The sequence below is a fragment of the Astatotilapia calliptera genome, chromosome 17, assembly GCF_900246225.1.
Source record: "Astatotilapia calliptera chromosome 17, fAstCal1.2, whole genome shotgun sequence".
Classification (NCBI taxonomy): Eukaryota; Metazoa; Chordata; class Actinopteri; order Cichliformes; family Cichlidae; genus Astatotilapia; species Astatotilapia calliptera.
This window is the reverse complement of record NC_039318.1, coordinates 18,952,035-18,970,941: the sequence shown is the minus strand read 5'-3', so window position 1 is coordinate 18,970,941 and position 18,907 is coordinate 18,952,035. Positions and strand designations below refer to the sequence as shown.

The following is an 18,907-nucleotide window of genomic DNA, read 5'->3' as shown; positions in this document are numbered from 1 at the left end:
TCCACCAATCTGTAAAGATCTGGGAACTGAGGAGAACACTTTTGGAACTTTTGGGAGAGCAATATTGTCCCATGGACCAGATGTTGCACTAAAACCTGCGTATACCTTTTAGCATTGGTGATGTATTTCCAAATGTGAAAGCTGCTAATTCCATTGACAGTAATACACCCCAATACGATCAGAAATGCAGGCTTTGAACTGAGCGCTGATAACGAGCTTGGTGGCCCCTCTTCCATTTAGCATCTGTGTTTTCCAAAAAGAATTTAAAACTCTGATTTGTCTGACCTCAGCCTGAAGATCACAGGCAACCAATATTGCGCACAGAGATTCCTCCAGAATCTTTCAGTTATTTAGCGTAGATGATGAGAAATTCAAAGTTAAATTTGATTTATAAGATTTGTTTTTCCATTTTAATGAAGCCTTAGGGAAGATTAAAAAAAAAGATAAAGATACTAAATGATTATTTAAAACACAGCCTCAGTCATTGAACTCATACATCAGAAATAAAAGACACAAAGGATAAAATGATTTTTTTTATCTTCTAATTCTAACTTTCTGCATAAAAGTTAAACAGAATCACATATGAAATTTAAAAACAAAACAAAAAACATCCCCCATCAGGACATAAAAGTTGCCTCCTTCAGTCATTCTGCTCTGCCCTATATATTTAAGATGTAATTTCACACTCGATTCCATGAAATCCTCTCACGGCCCCTCAGATTTACCCACTGTCACTGCAGAGGGACTCAAAACTGCAGGCTGCAAACATCTGGACTAAACTGTGTTCTTGAATCCAGCAGTTTTACAAGCAGTGTTCAATGCTGTGATTCACCTGCAGCAGGTGTTTTTATTCAGAGCCTCAGTGAGAGCTCCGCCCTTTAACAGGATCTGTAAACTGTGTGTGTGTGCCTGTGTGTGTTTACAGCTATTTTGAGCATATTATCCTCTGCTCAGAAATGAATCACCACTCACACACACACAGTAATTTTATACATGCGGGAGACGCACTCAGGATATTCAGGATGCTGTTTTTGTTGCTTGAATGCATTCAGTATGCAATTCAGTCTCTGTGTGTGTGTGTGTGTGTGTGTGTGTGTGTGTGTGTGTGTGTGTGTGTGTGTGTGTGTGTGTGTGTGTGTGTGTAATGCTGATGTTGTGAGGACATGACTGTTTTCAGAGGTGTACTGTAGGATCCTCTAGGGACTAAAACAACGAGTCTCACTGTGTAAATATGAACATTAAAATGAAATCTGGATTTTATTTGATGTTAAAAGTCATCTGCGTGAAATTCAGGAATTAATATAAAATAAAATATTGCTCTTAGTAAATGGTGACTGTATTTTATCCTCGGACTCTGCTAGGGCAGCTTTGCATGATTCACATTCATCTTCTGTCTTAAAAAGGCAGTTTTAGCCCCTCCCCCTCAGCCTGAGATTAGGAATAGCTGCTCTTGGTGATGTCATAAAAGTAAATGAAGAGAAAAACTCCTTGAAGTTGAGTGCTTAGCACAGTTAGAACATTTTTAATCAGATCAGAAACATGTACATCCTGAACTGAAGAAAAAATTCACAGCTGTATTACACGGACTGAGCTCCATGTGAGCTGCTTAACTGTGTGAATCTACAGGACAGTTCAAAATGCATGAACAATGTAGAACAAATGTGGAGGGATGCATCAAGTGTATAATCTTTGCTAAACCAAACCTATGGGTAAAGGAGAATGAAATTTCCATAGTGCATCAGTCGGAGCCCATATTACCAATAACTACCTCAATGCTGTTGGTCAGCAGGTGCTGGTGGAAACTGTGATAAAGGAAAGAGAAGAAGAGGAGAGGGATAGGCATATTAGGAGGCAGTGGGAGAGAAAGAAAGGCAGAAGAAGATAGACTTCTCAGTTTGTAAGAGATGTTCTGATTGAATCTCTGTTCTGAGTGAAATGAGCAGGGTTATTTCCACTTCTTCTTTTTTGGGGGGATAATTTTATTTTTTTATTCTTTCCACTTTTAACAGACAAACAAAATGTGAGGTCGGACATGTTGGCAGAGAAGCAAATGCAGCTCACACAAAGACCCAAATTTGAGTTGTGCACGTCACTGATTTCCACACATAATTATCTTTTCTTTGAAGGATTCAGGATGCGTTGCTCGCTTACGTTTAGGTTGCCACTTCTTTTAAGGCTCTGTTTTCTTGGTTACCATGGTGATGTGTTCCCACTTTGTCTGGACAACTGCAGACAGGGAATAGTTTCCTGCTGAAATACATTAGAAACATTACAAATTCATGCTGATTTTCACTATAACAGGCTCATCACCAGCTGCATCCATGAACACAAACAAATACATGGCTTTTGCACAAAATGACAACAAAAGAAGGAAAAACAAACAAAGTAACGCACGAAAAGACCACAGAGTCTCCTCTGCGTTACTGTGAGTCAGTGTAACACACTCTGAAATTATGGAAACATGAGGCTGGGGGCGTGTTCATGTCTGCCTTCGGAAGAACCAGCCTCAGCTTCAGCTTGTCCTTGCTTCGGGTGCAGCTGGAGCTTCTCCAGGCCTGATTTTCAGGTTCAGGTTGGAGTCCGAGAGAAGGAAAAGGACATGCTTGGCATTAGTGAGGGGTCCTCACAGAGGCGGGAGCAGAGTGGTGTGTGTGATGAGTCACAGATCAGTTGAGTGGGATGTTTACAAACCCCCAGGCGCTCTCTCTTTCTGTTGACACATAATGCAGCCTCTGACATATGCACGCTGTGATTCCAGCGTGTGTGTGCGTGTTTGCATACGAGTGTGTTAAAGCATTGACAGCGTTTGACAGTAATCTATGAAATGAGGCTACAGCTGCATCTCAAGTACTCACAGTCTTCTTCTGAAATCTCTGAGGAAATAATGATGATGCACTTTTTTTTATTTCTCTAACTCGACGGAGACGCAATGAAGACGATCATTAATCCATTCACACTTTCAGACTCATCAGCTTATCATCAGCCTTGGCTTGATGAAGATGAAAAATCCTCGCAGGCTCACCTGAGTTCATCACTGTGTTCATGTCCTGCATGTTAATGAAGCTCCCAAGCTCAGGGTCCGACAGATGAAGCTCAGGCTGAAGCACCAAGAGCTGCAGTTTTGGTTTTGGTTTCCCCATAAACTGTAAATAAAAGATGACATTAGCCACATGGACTCCCCACTCTAATTAACTTGTCAAAATAGTCCTTATACTAAATGAAGCCCCTCAGTCTATCCTCTCCTGTTTCTTTAAGAGCCTCCCTCCCTAAAAGTCCACTTTAGTCTGATTGATGAATTCCTGGAAGCTACTAGAAGGGCCACACCAAGGCTTTGAGACTGTATATAAAAGATGGGGATTTGGTGCATGAGTTCCAGTTTAGTGATGGTTTGATTTAAACCCCCCACTTCCTGTCACCTGTGGTTGATCCACCCATAGTCTCTGAGTGTCGTTCACCTCCTCTGATAGCTGTGAGACTTTGAGTTTGGACACAAAATTATACTAAAAGAGTTCACTGATGTTTGCCTGTTTTATTGCTGTTTGTCCTCCTGGATACAAACCAAACTGCAGCAGCTCTGGGTTTAGTGGAATTTCTTTTGGGATATGTTCCTCTTATCGCTCTAACCTCATCCATGTACGTCTGCAATATTTAACTTTCCCAAGTTCCACATGTTCGTAGCACCTGGTTAGTCTGAAAAACAGCTCCAGCCAATCCTCTACTTAGACTCAGTTTTCAAATAATCATATACATTTAAATTACTATATAAACTCTCTGATGAAAAGGAGACCATGTTTTTGTCTTTAAAAAAAAAAGTTGTCAAAATTCATTATCCACCTCTGATCTAAGACATTCTTGGCATCAAAGCTGGATTTGTGGTTCCACTGGGGATTGAACCCAGGACCGTCTGCGTGTAAAGCAGATGTGATGACCGCTACACCACAGAACCACCTAGCCACACCAGGCTTAGCTCACATTCACTGCCCCAAATCAATAACGGTGACTAATTCAAATCTAAACCCCCTTTAAGTTGACATGGTAACTTCATTACTTCATTAGCAAAGATTACAAAACATCCAAACTCCATCAACTGCCTGAAAAGAAGATCTGAAGATGGAAATCTCCACCCAACTGCAAGCAAGCCCCTGCTGAATCAAAACCCACACTGTCCCACCAAGTACCCTGCTTTAATGTGTGCTTGACTCTAAGTCACACCACAGTTTACTAAATGAACCTCATGCTGCACTGACTTAAAACTGGAGACAAACAAAGTCTGAAGTTCTATATAGCCCATTTCCATTAGTACCTACTCGGATAAGCTTGATGTGACTCAACGTTTCTCTTGTTGCCAGATTTCAGCATTGGCAGAATTGATTTTCAAGGAGTCGCTTTCATGACTCATTCAGTCTGTTGATGTCACATTTTCAGATCACCTCAGATTACTTGGAACCCCGGGTGAGCAGGTACTTAAAAAGGTACCTGTTGCCAGGTACTACAACCTAATGAAAAACCTTTAAACCGTATTGAGCTGTCACAAGACAATTCAAGTAGATGCTAATCAAAAAGGGCTAATAAATGTCTTCTTTGCAGCCAGAGAAGTCACCCCCTGCTGGTCACTGGAAACAATGCAGCTCTGTTCTGAGAGCCAGTGAGTTGCAAAAATTTAGAACTTTTTGGCTCTTGAGGTTTTTTAAAACCCATCTTAGGTTTTTTTGGTGGTTAAGGTTCAGGTTAACACATTTATCTGTGATATAAAGCAATGAATTTCCCAGGCAGCAGTCCCTTTAATGGAGAGCAACATTTAGCCAAAACATGAAAACCGCTCAACCAGATGACCTCAAATTTGGCACAGAGCTCCCTGAAGCCCCCGGCAACACATGAGCCGAGTCTGAAGAATGAGCATGCACTGATTTCAGTAATTATGAATTACATGTTTAGACTGGAAGATCATCAAACTTATATATGAACTAAGTGTGAAGGACTAGGCCAGGCTCCATCTGCTGCTGCTGGGGATCATGTGAGATGGTCCAAAGCTACCGGGCATAGACTTAAATGGACCTGGTGGTGAGATCAGCTGTTTTTGAGGTCAGGAGTTCACTGGATGTATTTTATGATGTCCTGGGAGTCCTTACAGGCTGAAAATGGAGAGTCTGAACATATTTGAAGACACACTGACTGAGTGCAGATGACTCTGTGAGGAGATAAACAATGTTCACCATAAATACTGCTGATAGTTTGTGAGTGCAGGTTTGGTGTGAGAGCTGTAAAGCTGCAGGATTCTCTCTGATGGGACCACACGAGTCCCGCCCGCTCTCTTCATATCGAGGTCAGTCTCTGCTTTTTGTCTTGTAGCCTGCAGAGACTCATTCTTCCGCTTCACTGCTGCTTTTCCTCCTGTCCCTCCTCCTCCTCCCTCTCTGTGCCAATCCACGGGGATGAAAGATGGCCGCTCGTCACATTGAAGGCTGTCAGTTAATCGCTGCACTTGTCAGACAGGCTGCCGTTGTTTTGACATACAGGGGATTTTTCTTTTTTTTTTTACTCCTTCCTGTCAGAGTCCACTGCAGATGTAGTCCCACCTGTCTCTGTGTTTAAACTGTTATTTCTGACAAGAGGAGAAAAACATCTTCAGATAAAGTACTCTCAGCTTTAACCACAGCTGCAGATATTGTTCCACTGACCTGCTTGTTGAGCATAAATAATCCACACAGCAACATGTTAATGACTGAATGCTTAAAAACATAAAAACAAATTTTAATCATGAAAAAACTCATAAAAGAGTGTCTTTCGTCCCGTCTCTCTCCCCTCACCCCGAACTGGTCACAGCAGGTGGCCGCACCTCCCTGAGCCTGGTTTTGCTGAAGGTTTCTTCCTGCTTAAAGGGAGTTCTTCTTTCTCACTGTCGCCAAGTGCTTGGTCATTGGGAGCTGACTCATTGATGGGTGTTCTCTGTATTATTATAGGGTCTTTATCATACAATATAAAGCACCTTGAGGTTAGCGTTCTTGTGATTAGGCACTTCTTCCTACTTCTTTTTTAAACATGTGAGGTTATTTATTGTAATTATGAATATGTTTTTTTTGTTTGTGGTTTTGTCTTTTTTGTTGTTTTATTTTAAAAATATTCAGAATAAAGGCATAATAATAATAATTTGCATATTCTAACTTGCGGGATCAACAGAACCTCTTTCCAGTCATGTTAATGCAGTTATAGCTTTAACAGTGTGGGAGAAAGGAGGTGATTTTTGTCCAGTGAGTCAGAATCAGATCAAACATCCAGAGCATCGGTGTTTGTTTCTGTTAATCTGATGTTAGACTCCTGCAGTTCATCTAAACTATGATGTCCTGTGATGCTCAGAGTTGGTTACTGACAAAGAAACGAGATGTTGGCTTCAGATTGTGACACTTGGAGTTGGTGTGAAATGGATTCGGTTGCAGTTTCCAACACAGCTTACATGTTGTTTTTAATGTGGATCACCATCATGTTGATGTCTCGGTACTCATGAAGCTATGAGGGATTAAACACCAAATTTCAATGCACTCTTCTGCCCTCTGAGGGCCTGTAACTCAGAAGATGTTCATAGTGTGAAGGTAAAGTTTGTCAAACCCTTTCAGAGAGGAGATAAGTTGACCCACAGAAGCACCAGAGATCATGTCATAACCTGTTCAGGCAGGATAAAGATGGGTTCATGGGTCCTACAGAGATTCATCTTTAAATCCAGACATTTTAAAAAGTAGAACTGGGTATGTGTATCATTTTGATCTGGACTTTGAGATCTGCACAGTTTTCAAAAATGAGTTCTTCCATGTCATGTTTATGTAGTCATTTTGTTCATTTTCAGTGGGACAGGGCAATCGCACCCCTCAGTTACACACTGAAATGATCATGGCCTGTAATGTTCTGATTGGTGTTTGTGGACTCATATTAATTTCCTCCAAGTTTTTCTTCTGTTCAGTCGCATATGTACTAATTTGTGTACATGCACACAAAAATATTATTCTCTGTGTTTAGAGGGTATAAAACTCAGAGCAAATAATCACTCAGAAAGATAATTACATGCAATTTATATTAATTTTAATAGCTTTGAGTTAAATGAATCATTAAGTATAATAAAAAAAACAACTTTAGTATGTTTCTAGAAACATTACAGTTTGGATTAAAACACCCCCTTTTTCTTTTAATGCTCCCGTCTCTCGGTCGCCATGGTGACATGACTCTCTCACTTCATTAACATGACGTCACCTACACCACGTTCTCCTTTCCTTTAAACTTTTAGTGGAATAGCCCTTTAATCCTCAGCTGGGAGGCGATGGGGTGAATTCCTCAGAGGCGAGTCGGGACAGGAACCAGATTTCAAATATCTTCGAGCAGCCATTATCTGTGTGTGGCTTCCTGTTAATACATCTGCAGGTTCACTGCTGCCCACATCTGTGTGCTTTATCACTTCATTTTAGAGCTGAAGCTGGAAATCAAACACAAGGGTCATATTTATTTTATACCCTATGTAATAAAATTACTGCAGGAGGTTGGAAATGCTTTAAAAAGATCCCACTGCTAGGACTGAGGCAGAAACCATCCCAAACATGTCTTGATATCAGGAGGAGTCACTCCCAGCAGTGCTCGGTGTACATTTATTTTAAGTTGTTTGGGAGTCAAAGGTCAGAAGTCTACACAAATCCAGAGAGGCAAATACAAAAAAAAAAAAAAACCAGCTGGGCATTTCATTTCAAGTCTGCTGATAACAAGAAGCTTTTCCCGGATAATCATTCCAAATGTTTTAGTAAAAGTATAATGAAATATCTTTTATATGAAGTTTAAAAAATTCATTCTTCATTCATTCATTTTTATTTTATTTTATTTCATTTTATTTTATTTTTTGACTTTGTGCTGTTCTGCATTTTGGTCTGTTGTTTGCAGATGTGCTATAAACTTAAAAATACACTGACTAGATCAGTCCGTTTTTTCACACTTGGCTGTCAGCCCTTGTGCTTATTTTTGACCCACATGGCCCACAAAACACCAGAACTGTATGTTAATACATCAATTTTACATTTCTGTAGTGAGAATTAATTTCTCAATATTCGCAGATCTTTGTAATACCGCCCTGTAAACATCTCCTGGTCAACGTTCCCTCTAAGCTGTGCATGTGCGCAATTGCGCACTGACAACATGTACAACCACTGGAGATGTGAGCAGGACAGAAGGAACAATTGACGGAAAAGTGTGGACTTTATACCAGTTTATAAATTGTGTTGATAGGCCACATAAAACCAGAGTTATGATAAAAATATTTGCAATGTTTGGTTTTCTTCCTGAATACTATCGTTGTTTATATTTACTGCGGGAAGAAACGGTAAAAACGGCGTTTTATAATGAAAACGCTCGAAAGCACTCTCCGCCTGTGAGCAAAAACAACGCCCCAAACCCCCACCCTTTCCTATTGGTCGAAAAATGTACCATGTTGACCAATCAAAAAATGATATGGCAACATGGCATTTAGTTTTTAGGAAGGGGGGATGTTTTAGGAGTGATGGCGGTGTTTTGAGATGTGAGACATTTGTGATGTTTAGTGCAAATCCTGTGTAGTTAGTGTGTAGTGTAGCCACTGTTTTGTTGTGTGTGTCAGAACAATGAGGCGACTGCTGAATGTTACAGGTGTTACAGGAGTGATACATCTCCTGTTGTCAGGCCTGCAGGTATCAGACTGTTCTCCTTCATCTCATAGTGGAGAGAAATTATTTTTGGGAGTTGCACAAATAATTTGTGTGGCATCAAATTTGATGCAGAACAGCTGATTGTTCTGTAAATAGTTTGAAATGTTTGTTTAAAAAAACGCCTTGGCTGCATTTTTAGGTAAACAGCTGCAAAAATCTCAGTTACTTTTTTGAAGAAGTAACTATATAATTAATTGCCCAACATTGGTCATTATATACTGTATATACAGACAGAGAGTTACAGGACTCTCTCCCAGACCACAGACTCATACTCATAATACAAGTCAGAGCTTTATAAAAATCAGAAAAGAAAAAAAAAAGGAAAGTTGTGTTTTCAAAATTGTTTTCAAGTTATTTTTACTTCCAATAGTGTTAACATACTACACAGGTCATGAACAAGATTTTTTTTTTTTAATTTTCATTGTAAGTGGGCTAAAGCAGTTAATTAAAAGTAGTCTAACATAAATGTAAATGCTGTAATTTGATTATTTTAATAAACCATGTAACTTGGATGGATTTGATGCTGGCGTGAGTGACCATGTCTGCTGTTGCTCACAGTGGTCCACGGGATCGCTCAGGGAGTTTGTGTGTTCGCTCAGACACATGAAAAATTAGAGGGAACATTGCTCCTGGCAACAAGAGGTTGAGACAGAATTGGATAAATATCAACAGCTTATTTTAAAAATCACATAATGATTTATGTTTATGGACACCATGAAATTCAGCCTAAACCATTATTTTCATAGTTATATTAAAACATATATATAACATATATACGTATTACAGAGTGCTTCACAACAAAGAAGCAAAACATTAATTAATGCATTAGTTACCCAAAAGCAATGGCAAATGTGTATAAATTGTTCAGCATTATTGGGGCCCTCACAGATATACGATAACATGTGCAATAATGATCCTCCATACAATCAAAGACGCTGGCTTTGAAATTTGGGCTTCGATTGCATTGCTTAAATAAACAAAACCCTTCCTGGAATAACTGTGGGCTGGAAGGACATAGTGTTCATGATCTCAAAGAAGCTCAGATTCAGTCCTCAGAATATTTTCACTCTTCGAGTCCAGAGGAGCATTTCTGGGTCCTCTTTACAGAAAAAAAAACCTCAACAATTCTTTCATGGATTCAAAAGTCTTATCTGTTCTTGCCAAATTACTTGTTACTATATGTGTATCTATAAATAACTACTGCAGTGTTCTGGGTAACAAACTAAAAAAAAATCTCTTTGTCATTCTTTTGTTTCTCGTTGTTGCCGTTTTGCATGATTTTATGCTTTTTTAAATTTCCAGTAGAGGTATTTTTTTGAATATTTTTGTGTCCCTCTGGAGCCACTGTGGTCATATTGTATATTTCAGTGTTCTTGTTATTATTTGTTGTCGGTTTGTTTCTCTCTATGCTTGTTTTTTTTCTTTCCCTCTGTAATAGTTGTCATTTTTTCACTTTAACTTACATTTTTCCCTCTTTGTTCTAATTCTGCATCAGCATTGGTGTTATGACAGCCCAGGGGTCCAGGCCCATTCACAAAGGTCACTGTGCCCCCTCAGCTGAATTCTGCTGACATACTTTTACAACTATAAGTAAGAGTAAGAGACACAACTTGGCAATGAAAATACCAAATACCAAGATCACCATCAAATTATTATTAGAATATATATTTTTGTGATGACTTTTCACTACTTGTGGCTTTTGTTGGTGTTGTATCGACTTGTAGCTCTTTTGCCTGTTTTTCTTTTGTTTGCTTGTTTTTTCATCTTGTCATCATTTTGTCCATTGTTGCTGTTTTTCACCTCTTTGTGTACAGAATATGGTCTCTGGACCATGTCCTGCTGGTTCTGGTTCAGTAGTTCCTCCACGCCTCTGCCTCTATGGATCTTCATCACTGTACAGGCTGACTGGCTGCTGGAGGAGGATGTCTGGCTCACAGTCTTATTGATTTCTTTCTGTCTCTTTACAGATTCTCTCTCTATCTCTGCTCTGAATGAATGAAGACAGTAGAACAGTGCGCCACTAGCAACGTTTCTGTAGGAACTAAACTATGAACCAGATACATTTGTCATTAGAACCTTCAGTGGAACCTGGATACATTTGTAACAGTTTTTAGAACCTTTGGTGGAACCTGGATACATTTGTAACAGTCTTTAGGACTCTCAGTGGAACCTGGATACATTTGTAACAGTCTTTAGGACTCTCAGTGGAACCTGGATACATTTGTAACAGTCTTTAGGACTCTCAGTGGAACCTGGATACATTTGTAACAGTCTTTAGAGCCTTCAGTGGAACCTGGATACATTTCTAACAGTCTTCAGAAACCTCTGTAACATCAAAGCGTCAGTGCCTCGCGGGCTCCTTCACGGTCATCACGTCACCCACTCTCTTTCTTTTGACCATCTCTGTAAACGTCGCTCTCCCGCTCCCGTGAGACCACAGCGAGGCTCGCGGGGTAGAGTTACAGATGGGGGGAGGGGGTAGAGAGACATAGACAAAGAGGAGGAGTGGGGAGAGAGAGAGAGAGAGAGAGAGAGAGAGAGAGAGGGAGGCTCGCGTGCCTGTGTGAGGTTGAAAAGAGGGAGAGGTAGAGAGAGGTAGGCTCGTGCAGGGGGAGGTGGATCCCTGTGTAGTGGAGCAGCTTAAGCTAAAGCTAACTAGCCATGTTGCTGTCGCCGCTGCTGTTGCTCCTTCCGTTGCTGGTGGTGTGTGTCTGCTAGCGGCCGCCCTGGACTCCCTATCCGCCCTGAGGTGCATCATGCCCGGCTGGAAGAAAAACATCCCGGCCTGCCTCCAACCGGACCAGGAGGGAGGTACGATCAAACCGGCGACTAGTGTGTGTATGTGTACACTAATTATCGCTCGTGCAATCTCTTGTGCAGCGTGGTTTGGCGCCGCTGGTGGAGCTCGCGCAGACGGTTGGTGTCTTTAAATTAGTGAAACTTGGTAACTGATACCCAGTGAGTGAGTGAGTGAGTGAGAGCGGCGCACGCGCGTGTACGCATGCATGCATGCGCGCGAGAGTGTGTGTGTTGTCTCCTGTTAATCTGACGCAGCGGCTGAGGTTACAGCGACGTTACGGTGATTTTTACGTTGATCAGCCGGTGACCGGTTACTAGCAGTGGGGCTGCTAACGGGCTAACAGGCGGGTAAACCGAGCGGGATAAACGGCTGGTCAAGCGAAGGTCTGCCCTTGTATGAGTGTGTGCGCGCGGGCGGTGTTACAGTGAAATGTGTGACCTCAGTTTAGTTGGATGAATGTGGAAATGGAGGGCTTGACTACATGATGACAGGTGAGCCGTTTAAATGCCTGGCATACAGACCGGTGCTCGGTAAAATCGGTGACTAAGGCTTTCTGACAGCAGCCTGTAATGTCTCCATAACACCCCCTCCATAACGCCACACATGGCTGAATGCTGTAGGGTGTTAAACCCACAGTGAGTGTGTGCATTTGGATGTTTTGTGGTGTTTGTTAAAGGGAACCATTTATGCCTTTTGCATCATTCACGTTCAGAGTAAGCTTTAATAATCTAATTCTGTGCCTCCATGTCCAAAATAAGCTGTTTTATCGCCACTCTGCTCTCTCTATAAGACCCTTCTCCCTTTCATCCAGTTGGCCAGCCTCTGGAAGCTTGCTGATGGGCAGCTCTGAGTTCTTGTGAGCTGCAGTGACAGCTCGAAAAAGCAATTTATTAGTCAGTTAGGATGTATGTAGGAAGTGTGTTCTTTAGGAGATGTGTTTTGTGCATGCTGGTCAAGACTCTTCTGACCCAAAACGACCAAGCTTTGTTTTGTCTTCGTACTCAAAGCCCAATAAATAGCAAGACTGGGCCATCTTCACTGTCCTTATCGGCACAGGTCCTCCTAAATACAGTATAAACATGGATGCAACTTTCTTTTCAGACCCCACCAGGGGGCGACACTCCTGGTTGCAAAAAGTCTGACATTTGAATAGAAGTCTATGGGAAAATTACCCTACTACTAACTGAATCCATGACTCCAGTTTTAGTTAAAACAAGGTCATTTTGCGGGATGAGTTACTGCCCAAAGTGGAGGATTTTGAGTACCTCGGGTGGTGTCTGTAGTGATGTGGATGCTGTACCTGTCCGTTGTGGATAATCTGAGTGTAAAAGCAAAGTTCAGTCTACGTTCCTACCCTCACCTCTGGTCCTTGAGGTCTGAGTATTGACCGAACGAATGAGATCAAAGATACAAGGGGTAAAAATGAACTTTCTACAAAGGGTGGCTGGGATCTCCCTTAGACTTAAGGGTGAGAAGTTCAGTCATTTGGGAGGAGCACCGAGTTAAGCCGCTACTGCTCCACAGGTGAGGTGGTTCAGGCATGTCCTCCTGGTAGGATACCACAGGGGTAGACCCAAGACACGTTAGAAAGACTCATCTCTCAGCTGGTGTGGAAATGCTTTGGTGTTCTCTGGATGAGCTGGAGGAGGTGGAGGAGTAGAATGCTGCACCGTGACCCAGCCTTGAATAAGCAGTAGAAAATGGATGAAGTTAGTTCTGTAAATTCTGGTCACTCTAAGTGGTAGAAAGCAGGATAAGTATGTTCACTGGACTTGTGATTGATTTTACGTTGCACACGTTCATTTCCATTTCAAAAAGCAAGGTACAATTATTTATTACTATGAACAAACAACTGCTCATTCTTTACTGTGAGAACAGGCCGACTGGCTCAAGAAAAGAACTTCATAGTGAGGTTTGCTTCACGGGTGAACTTGGAGCTGTGATTGGTGGACATACTTTTTTTTTTTTTTAATGGCTCTGCACGATCAAGTCATTGGTGATATGGAACCCTGTTCATGTGTTGGGAAATAATCTAGCAGCTTTGTTTCATGTGTGGGCTGGGAAAAGCATTAGAGAAGAGTCATGTCCCCACAGTCAGCTAGGGTCTTGAACTTTAATCCCGTCTACATTTAAAATGATTCAATCTAGCTAGTGGACAGTTGTTGTCTTTTGGATGCCACATCATCTCTTTCTTCAACCTCAGTGGATAGTTTGACCTTCTTGGTAGAGTTAATAAGGGGAATAAAAAAATATCAGTCAGATTATTTGGCAAAGCCTACCACCTATTATTCTATTTTTCAGTGAGCGAACTGTTTGGGTAAAAAGATAAAAAAAAAAAAAAAAAGCTTGTTCCAAGTATCGTGAATGTGGAGACATTGCTTGTTATCGTAGTCTTTGGTAGGATAAATTCAAATATCTTTGGGGTTTCATTTACTAAACAATCATTTGTAAATGAAAGTTAGTGTCAAAGGTTTTGTTTTTGTTTTTTTGTTTTTTTTTTAACCATACTGTGCTCTTCTGTGGTCTTGAAAGCCACAAACCAAAGCACTGTGTAGAATGTATGTGGATACTTTTCACTCTTCAGCAAGTAGGTGAACTCCTGTTTATCTGGGCATTTCTAAATTGGATTGAACATTTTGTCATATTGATTATAACGTAATTGGTTTTAAATATAATCCAGTATTTATTAGAAATGATCATTAGCTCTCTTTTGTTGTACATAAAACTTGAGTCTATACAGAGGCATCCTGTCATGACAATAAGCTGAAGTTTAATGAACCTGATTTTAAGAAGATTTTGATTGACCACATGGCCAAGCTAGAATAGAAACAAACATGTCAACACTCACCTAAGGTGTACTCACAGTAGGTTTTCCTCCTTTTATACTCTGTGTCAGATTCAGCAAACCATTTTAGCTCACTTTATAAAAACTATTCATGACCACTGCCACACATTCTCCACTTTACTTAAGAGGTGTGTTTTTATTCACATTATTCCTGAAGAGACCTGAACAGACAGCTAAGTGTTTAACATTATCCAGATTTGTGGGTCATGAATGTAAGAGTTAACCTTTAACTGCTCCCAATATGATCCCAGCTCTGTAGTGAACCTTTATGGGCACTAAGAAGACCTACATGAATACCAATGGGTGGTGCAACAAACTGAAGATGCAATAATTCCTCTGTTGCCAACAATTTTGTCTCTTCATTATAAATTTGGCAGATGAGCACCCAAATTCTGGGCAGCTGTTTAAGGTCTAACTTCCCCACAAAGGATGAATAAAGTTTATTGAACTGCTAAATTCTGAAAATAGTGAAGCCTGCGATTTGAGTGGGTACCAATTAATCTCCTTCATAAATGAAACTATGAAATGTAAACATATCCTAATTGGAAGGGGTCGTGTCTTCACGTCTTACTTATCCACCCACAGCGTGCTGATTGACCTCTTATAAAATCTTTGCCTTTTTATTATTAATTACTTGGTTATAACAACGAATGATAATCCCAGGAGCATCTTTTCTTTTAGTTTTCTGTCAAAATCCAATTTTTCATTCTGAATTTGTTCACATTTATGTATTTCATTCATTTATTCTCATTTATAAAATAATTTTATTCTCGCATTGTAAAAACTTCTTGTTTTTCCGACTGCAAAAAGTACTATATTAATATCGCTTGCTTATTGACTCATATTTGAGGCTTATTTATGATCATCCTTCAATTTCTTTCCAGACGGCCTAGACCAAAATAAAAGTTTAATTTATTTTAAATAAATCCCAAACATTTGCTGATTTTCAGAAAGAGAAATGTGAAACTATAACACTCTCTTTTTTATGTAACTGCAAATTAAACATTGTTGAGTGTCATCAGCATATAAGTGGTACCGTATTTTCACGACCATAAGGCGCACTTAAAAGTCTTAGATTTTCTTCAAAAAGTGCGGCGCGCCCTATAGCGCAGTGCGCCCTATGTGTTGTAAGGAGGACGTAGTAGAGAACACCATGAGAACGTTAAAGGGTGAAGTGTGGGCGTTGATCGTATATACCGGGACAATCGCACATACCTGTATAAAAGGACAGGTATGTGCATTATGCGGAACATCATTGTTTTAACAACCCTGAAAATGGCAAAGAGACACACTTACGAAGCACAGTTTAAACTGAAGGCCATCAGCTACGCGGAGGAACATGGAAATCGAGCAGTGGCGAGAGAATTTAAGATTAATGAATCGATGGTTCGCAAATGGAGGAAGCTGGAAAACAAGCTCCGGCAGGTCAAGAAAACGCAGCTGAGTTTCCGCGGACATAAGGCGAGGTGGCCCGAGTTGGAGGAAAGACTCGAGCGGTGGATCATCGAGCAAAGAGCGAGCGGGAGAAGCGTTTCGACGGTCACCATTCGGCTAAAAGCAGTTTCACTAGCTGAAGAGATGAACATTGAACATTTCCAAGGAGGTCCGTCTTGGTGCTTTCGTTTTATGAAACGGTGCCATTTTTCCATCCGGACCAGGACTACGGTAGCGCAGCAACTTCCAGCGGATTATAAGGAAAAGCTGGCCATCTTCCGCTCCTACTGCAGCAAACACATCGGCGACAAAAACATCCAGCCCAGCCACATCACAAACATGGACGAGGTCCCGCTCACTTTTGACATCCCGGTGAGTCACACTGTGGAGAAGAAGGGGACCAGCACGGTAACGATAAGCACAACGGGGTATGAAAAGTCTTCTTTTACTGTTGTGCTTGGCTGCCATGCTAATGGACAGAAACTGCCGCCTATGGTGATTTTTAAGCGAAAGACTTTGCCTAAAGAGAAGTTTCCAGCAGGAATCATCATTAAGGCAAATGAAAAAGGCTGGATGGATGAGGAAATGATGAAAGACTGGCTGAGGGAGGTGTATGTAAGGAGACCAGGTGGTTTTTTCCACGCAGTTTCACTAAGAGTGGAAGGCAGCGCCGGGCGAGTTACGCCACAATTTGCCAATGGATTGTAGATGCTTGGGCTAACATGTCTGCTGGCACTGTTGTTCAAGCTTTCGCAAAAGCCGGCATCGTTTCCGAGGAGCCGCACGGCACGGAAAGTGACTCTGACAGTGAAGACAGTGAACCTGGCATGTTTGATGGAGATTTAGCGCAGCTGTTCAATTCAGACACAGAGGATGAGGACTTCGATGGGTTTGATTGATGATAAAAATGTGAGTACCAAACTTTGTTTTGCTCCTGCTTTATTTTTAAATACGCACACTTGTATACTTGTGTGTTGTTGATGATGACGATTACCGGCAATAGAAATGTGAGTAAGGTACCGAATTCAGGTTTGCTCCCGCTTTATTTTTAAATACGCATACGGTACTTGTATGCGCCCTATGGTCCAGTGCGCCTTATGTGTGTTAAATACAGTAAGGGCACACATAACTGAGACTGCGCCTTTTAGCACAGTGCGTCTTATGGTCGTGAAAATACGGTACTAATGGAAAACGTCTCAGTAATCTGTCCCGAGTGTATCAGATATAAAATTAATAACGGTAGCCCCAGAATTGTGCCCTGGGGAACACCACGAAGATTTGAACCAGTAAGTGCTTCAAAAAGTAAGTGCCTTGAAAGTAAAAGGGCCCTTAAGTTGTCTGGCATGAATTCAGTAGCTATATAAATAAAATGTGATTTATTGATATATTTGACTAATTTCTTATGCACTTCCCCAAACAAAACAAATAAACAACCCCCCCCCCCCCCCCCAAAAAAAATAAAATAAAATAAAATAAAATAAACAAACAGTGTCCCATGTTTCAGACTCTTTTGATTAAAAAAAATAGTAAACTCTGTATTTGGATTTTCCATTGCTTCTTGTTAAAAAAAAATCAAAACCAATGTTTTCACAGTGTCCTTACAATTTACAGACAAAACAATGAACAAAAGCATCATTAAACAAACTAACTGATAATGAACCCAATAATTATTCCTAGCTTTGGATGAGTATAAGTGACTGAAAAAGCCTCTACAATCTGAGCAGTTTGAGCCTCAGAGCCATTTTCCAAACACGTTACGGTGCTGCTTTGGTGTTGTATTGTAAACCTGTGTGTGGGGCTCCTGGAGAGATAATAATATAATCGTGTGTGTGCGCGTGTGTGTACAGCTTCCAGCTAAACTGGTCATAGTCCTTCACAGCGGGATGCTGGGAAAAAAGAACAAAACACCAAAATGTTAAACGCTAAGACCCAAACACAACAGGACAAAAAAAATATCACGCAGCTGAAAGCAGCAGAATAAATATAGACAACGGGTAAATAATACATAGACAGACCATGACGGAAACACGGTGTACTACTATACTTACATGTTTATCGCTACTGCTTCATGTCACTACTCATCTCAAAGGGATTTGACTCAAAGAAAATGAGAAATTAAATCTAAACACAGGAGTCAGGAGTAACGCAGGAGCCCCGTGAGATAAAATGATGAAAAACTGAGCAGAATTTTGGGTTAATTAGTTAAATTTTCCCATGAGTTTTTTTCTTAACTGAGCAGGGAAACCCAGAGTTAAATAAAAATAAATCTTATGTTCTCATGTTCAAGAAATTCAGGCAGTGATTAGATGTGACAACAGCTGATTTGTAGGTAGAAAGACAGAAAAACAAGAACATAAGTGAGCAAATTAACAGCTTAAATTACTGATATTTAATTTAAAATACTCTAAGAAATCACCCAAACTCCAAGCGTAACCCCTGATCCTAAGTAAAATATGTGATCTTGTTCTCATAAAAAGTGTTTCATCAAGTCTCCAGAATTTAGGCATTTTCATACACTACCCCATTTTCAGAGGTCCAGAAGTAATTGTAAAACCAAATATAATTTTCATTTTAGTAATTGTTTTCGATACTTTGATAATAATCCTTTGCAGTGAATGACTGTCTGAAGTCGAGTATCCATGGACGTCGTCAAATGAAAAACCTTCTCCCTCGAGATTCTCAGAAACTGTCAGTCCATTATTTTGATTAAAATTGTTTTTTCATTTTCTTCCATTTTTTTTCCTAATACTGCAGTTTGATCTGCTGCCATTAGACCTGTCTGTGTTTCTGATTGGTCACTTCTGGCAGCATTGTCTCTTTCAAGCTGGATTGGGAAACCTTAGGGATGAAGCCAGAGAGGGAAATCATATCCTGGCTATGTTGAACTTCCATCGTGGGACAGAGCCCCGGAGAAGAGGTGGAAAGTCGATAGATGGATGGTTATGTCAACATCTCTTAGACCTCTAATTGCTGTCATGAATCCATTGATATCACATTCTTTCAGTGTCTCTTACAGATTTGTAGTTTCATTTATATTGAGGTGTAATTTTCTTTAAGCTCATGTTTTGTTAGTATTTAACATGTGAGGGCTCAGATATGTTTAAAGTTCAGTGTTTT

The 18,907-nt window shown here is 40.6% G+C and overlaps 1 protein-coding gene and 1 non-coding gene across 3 annotated transcripts in view; one reads left to right on the top strand and one right to left on the bottom strand.

Annotated features, from left to right (window-relative positions):
• Positions 1-3,873: 3,873 nt before the first annotated feature.
• Positions 3,874-3,946, bottom strand: trnav-uac (transfer RNA valine (anticodon UAC)). The gene has a single exon. It is a non-coding gene; the product is annotated as a tRNA-Val (tRNA).
• A 7,301-nt stretch (positions 3,947-11,247) lies between these two features.
• The window catches only part of grip1 (glutamate receptor interacting protein 1), a 67,249-nt gene continuing 59,589 nt past the window's right edge, over positions 11,248-18,907 (top strand). Inside the window, exon 1 of one of the 2 annotated variants that reach the window (XM_026146165.1) lies at positions 11,248-11,522. In XM_026146165.1, the coding sequence (XP_026001950.1) occupies positions 11,468-11,522 (55 nt within the window). In that variant the 5' untranslated portion in view covers positions 11,248-11,467. Of the gene's footprint in view, positions 11,550-18,907 lie in introns of both variants that reach the window. The other variant, XM_026146162.1, reaches the window with a different exon arrangement.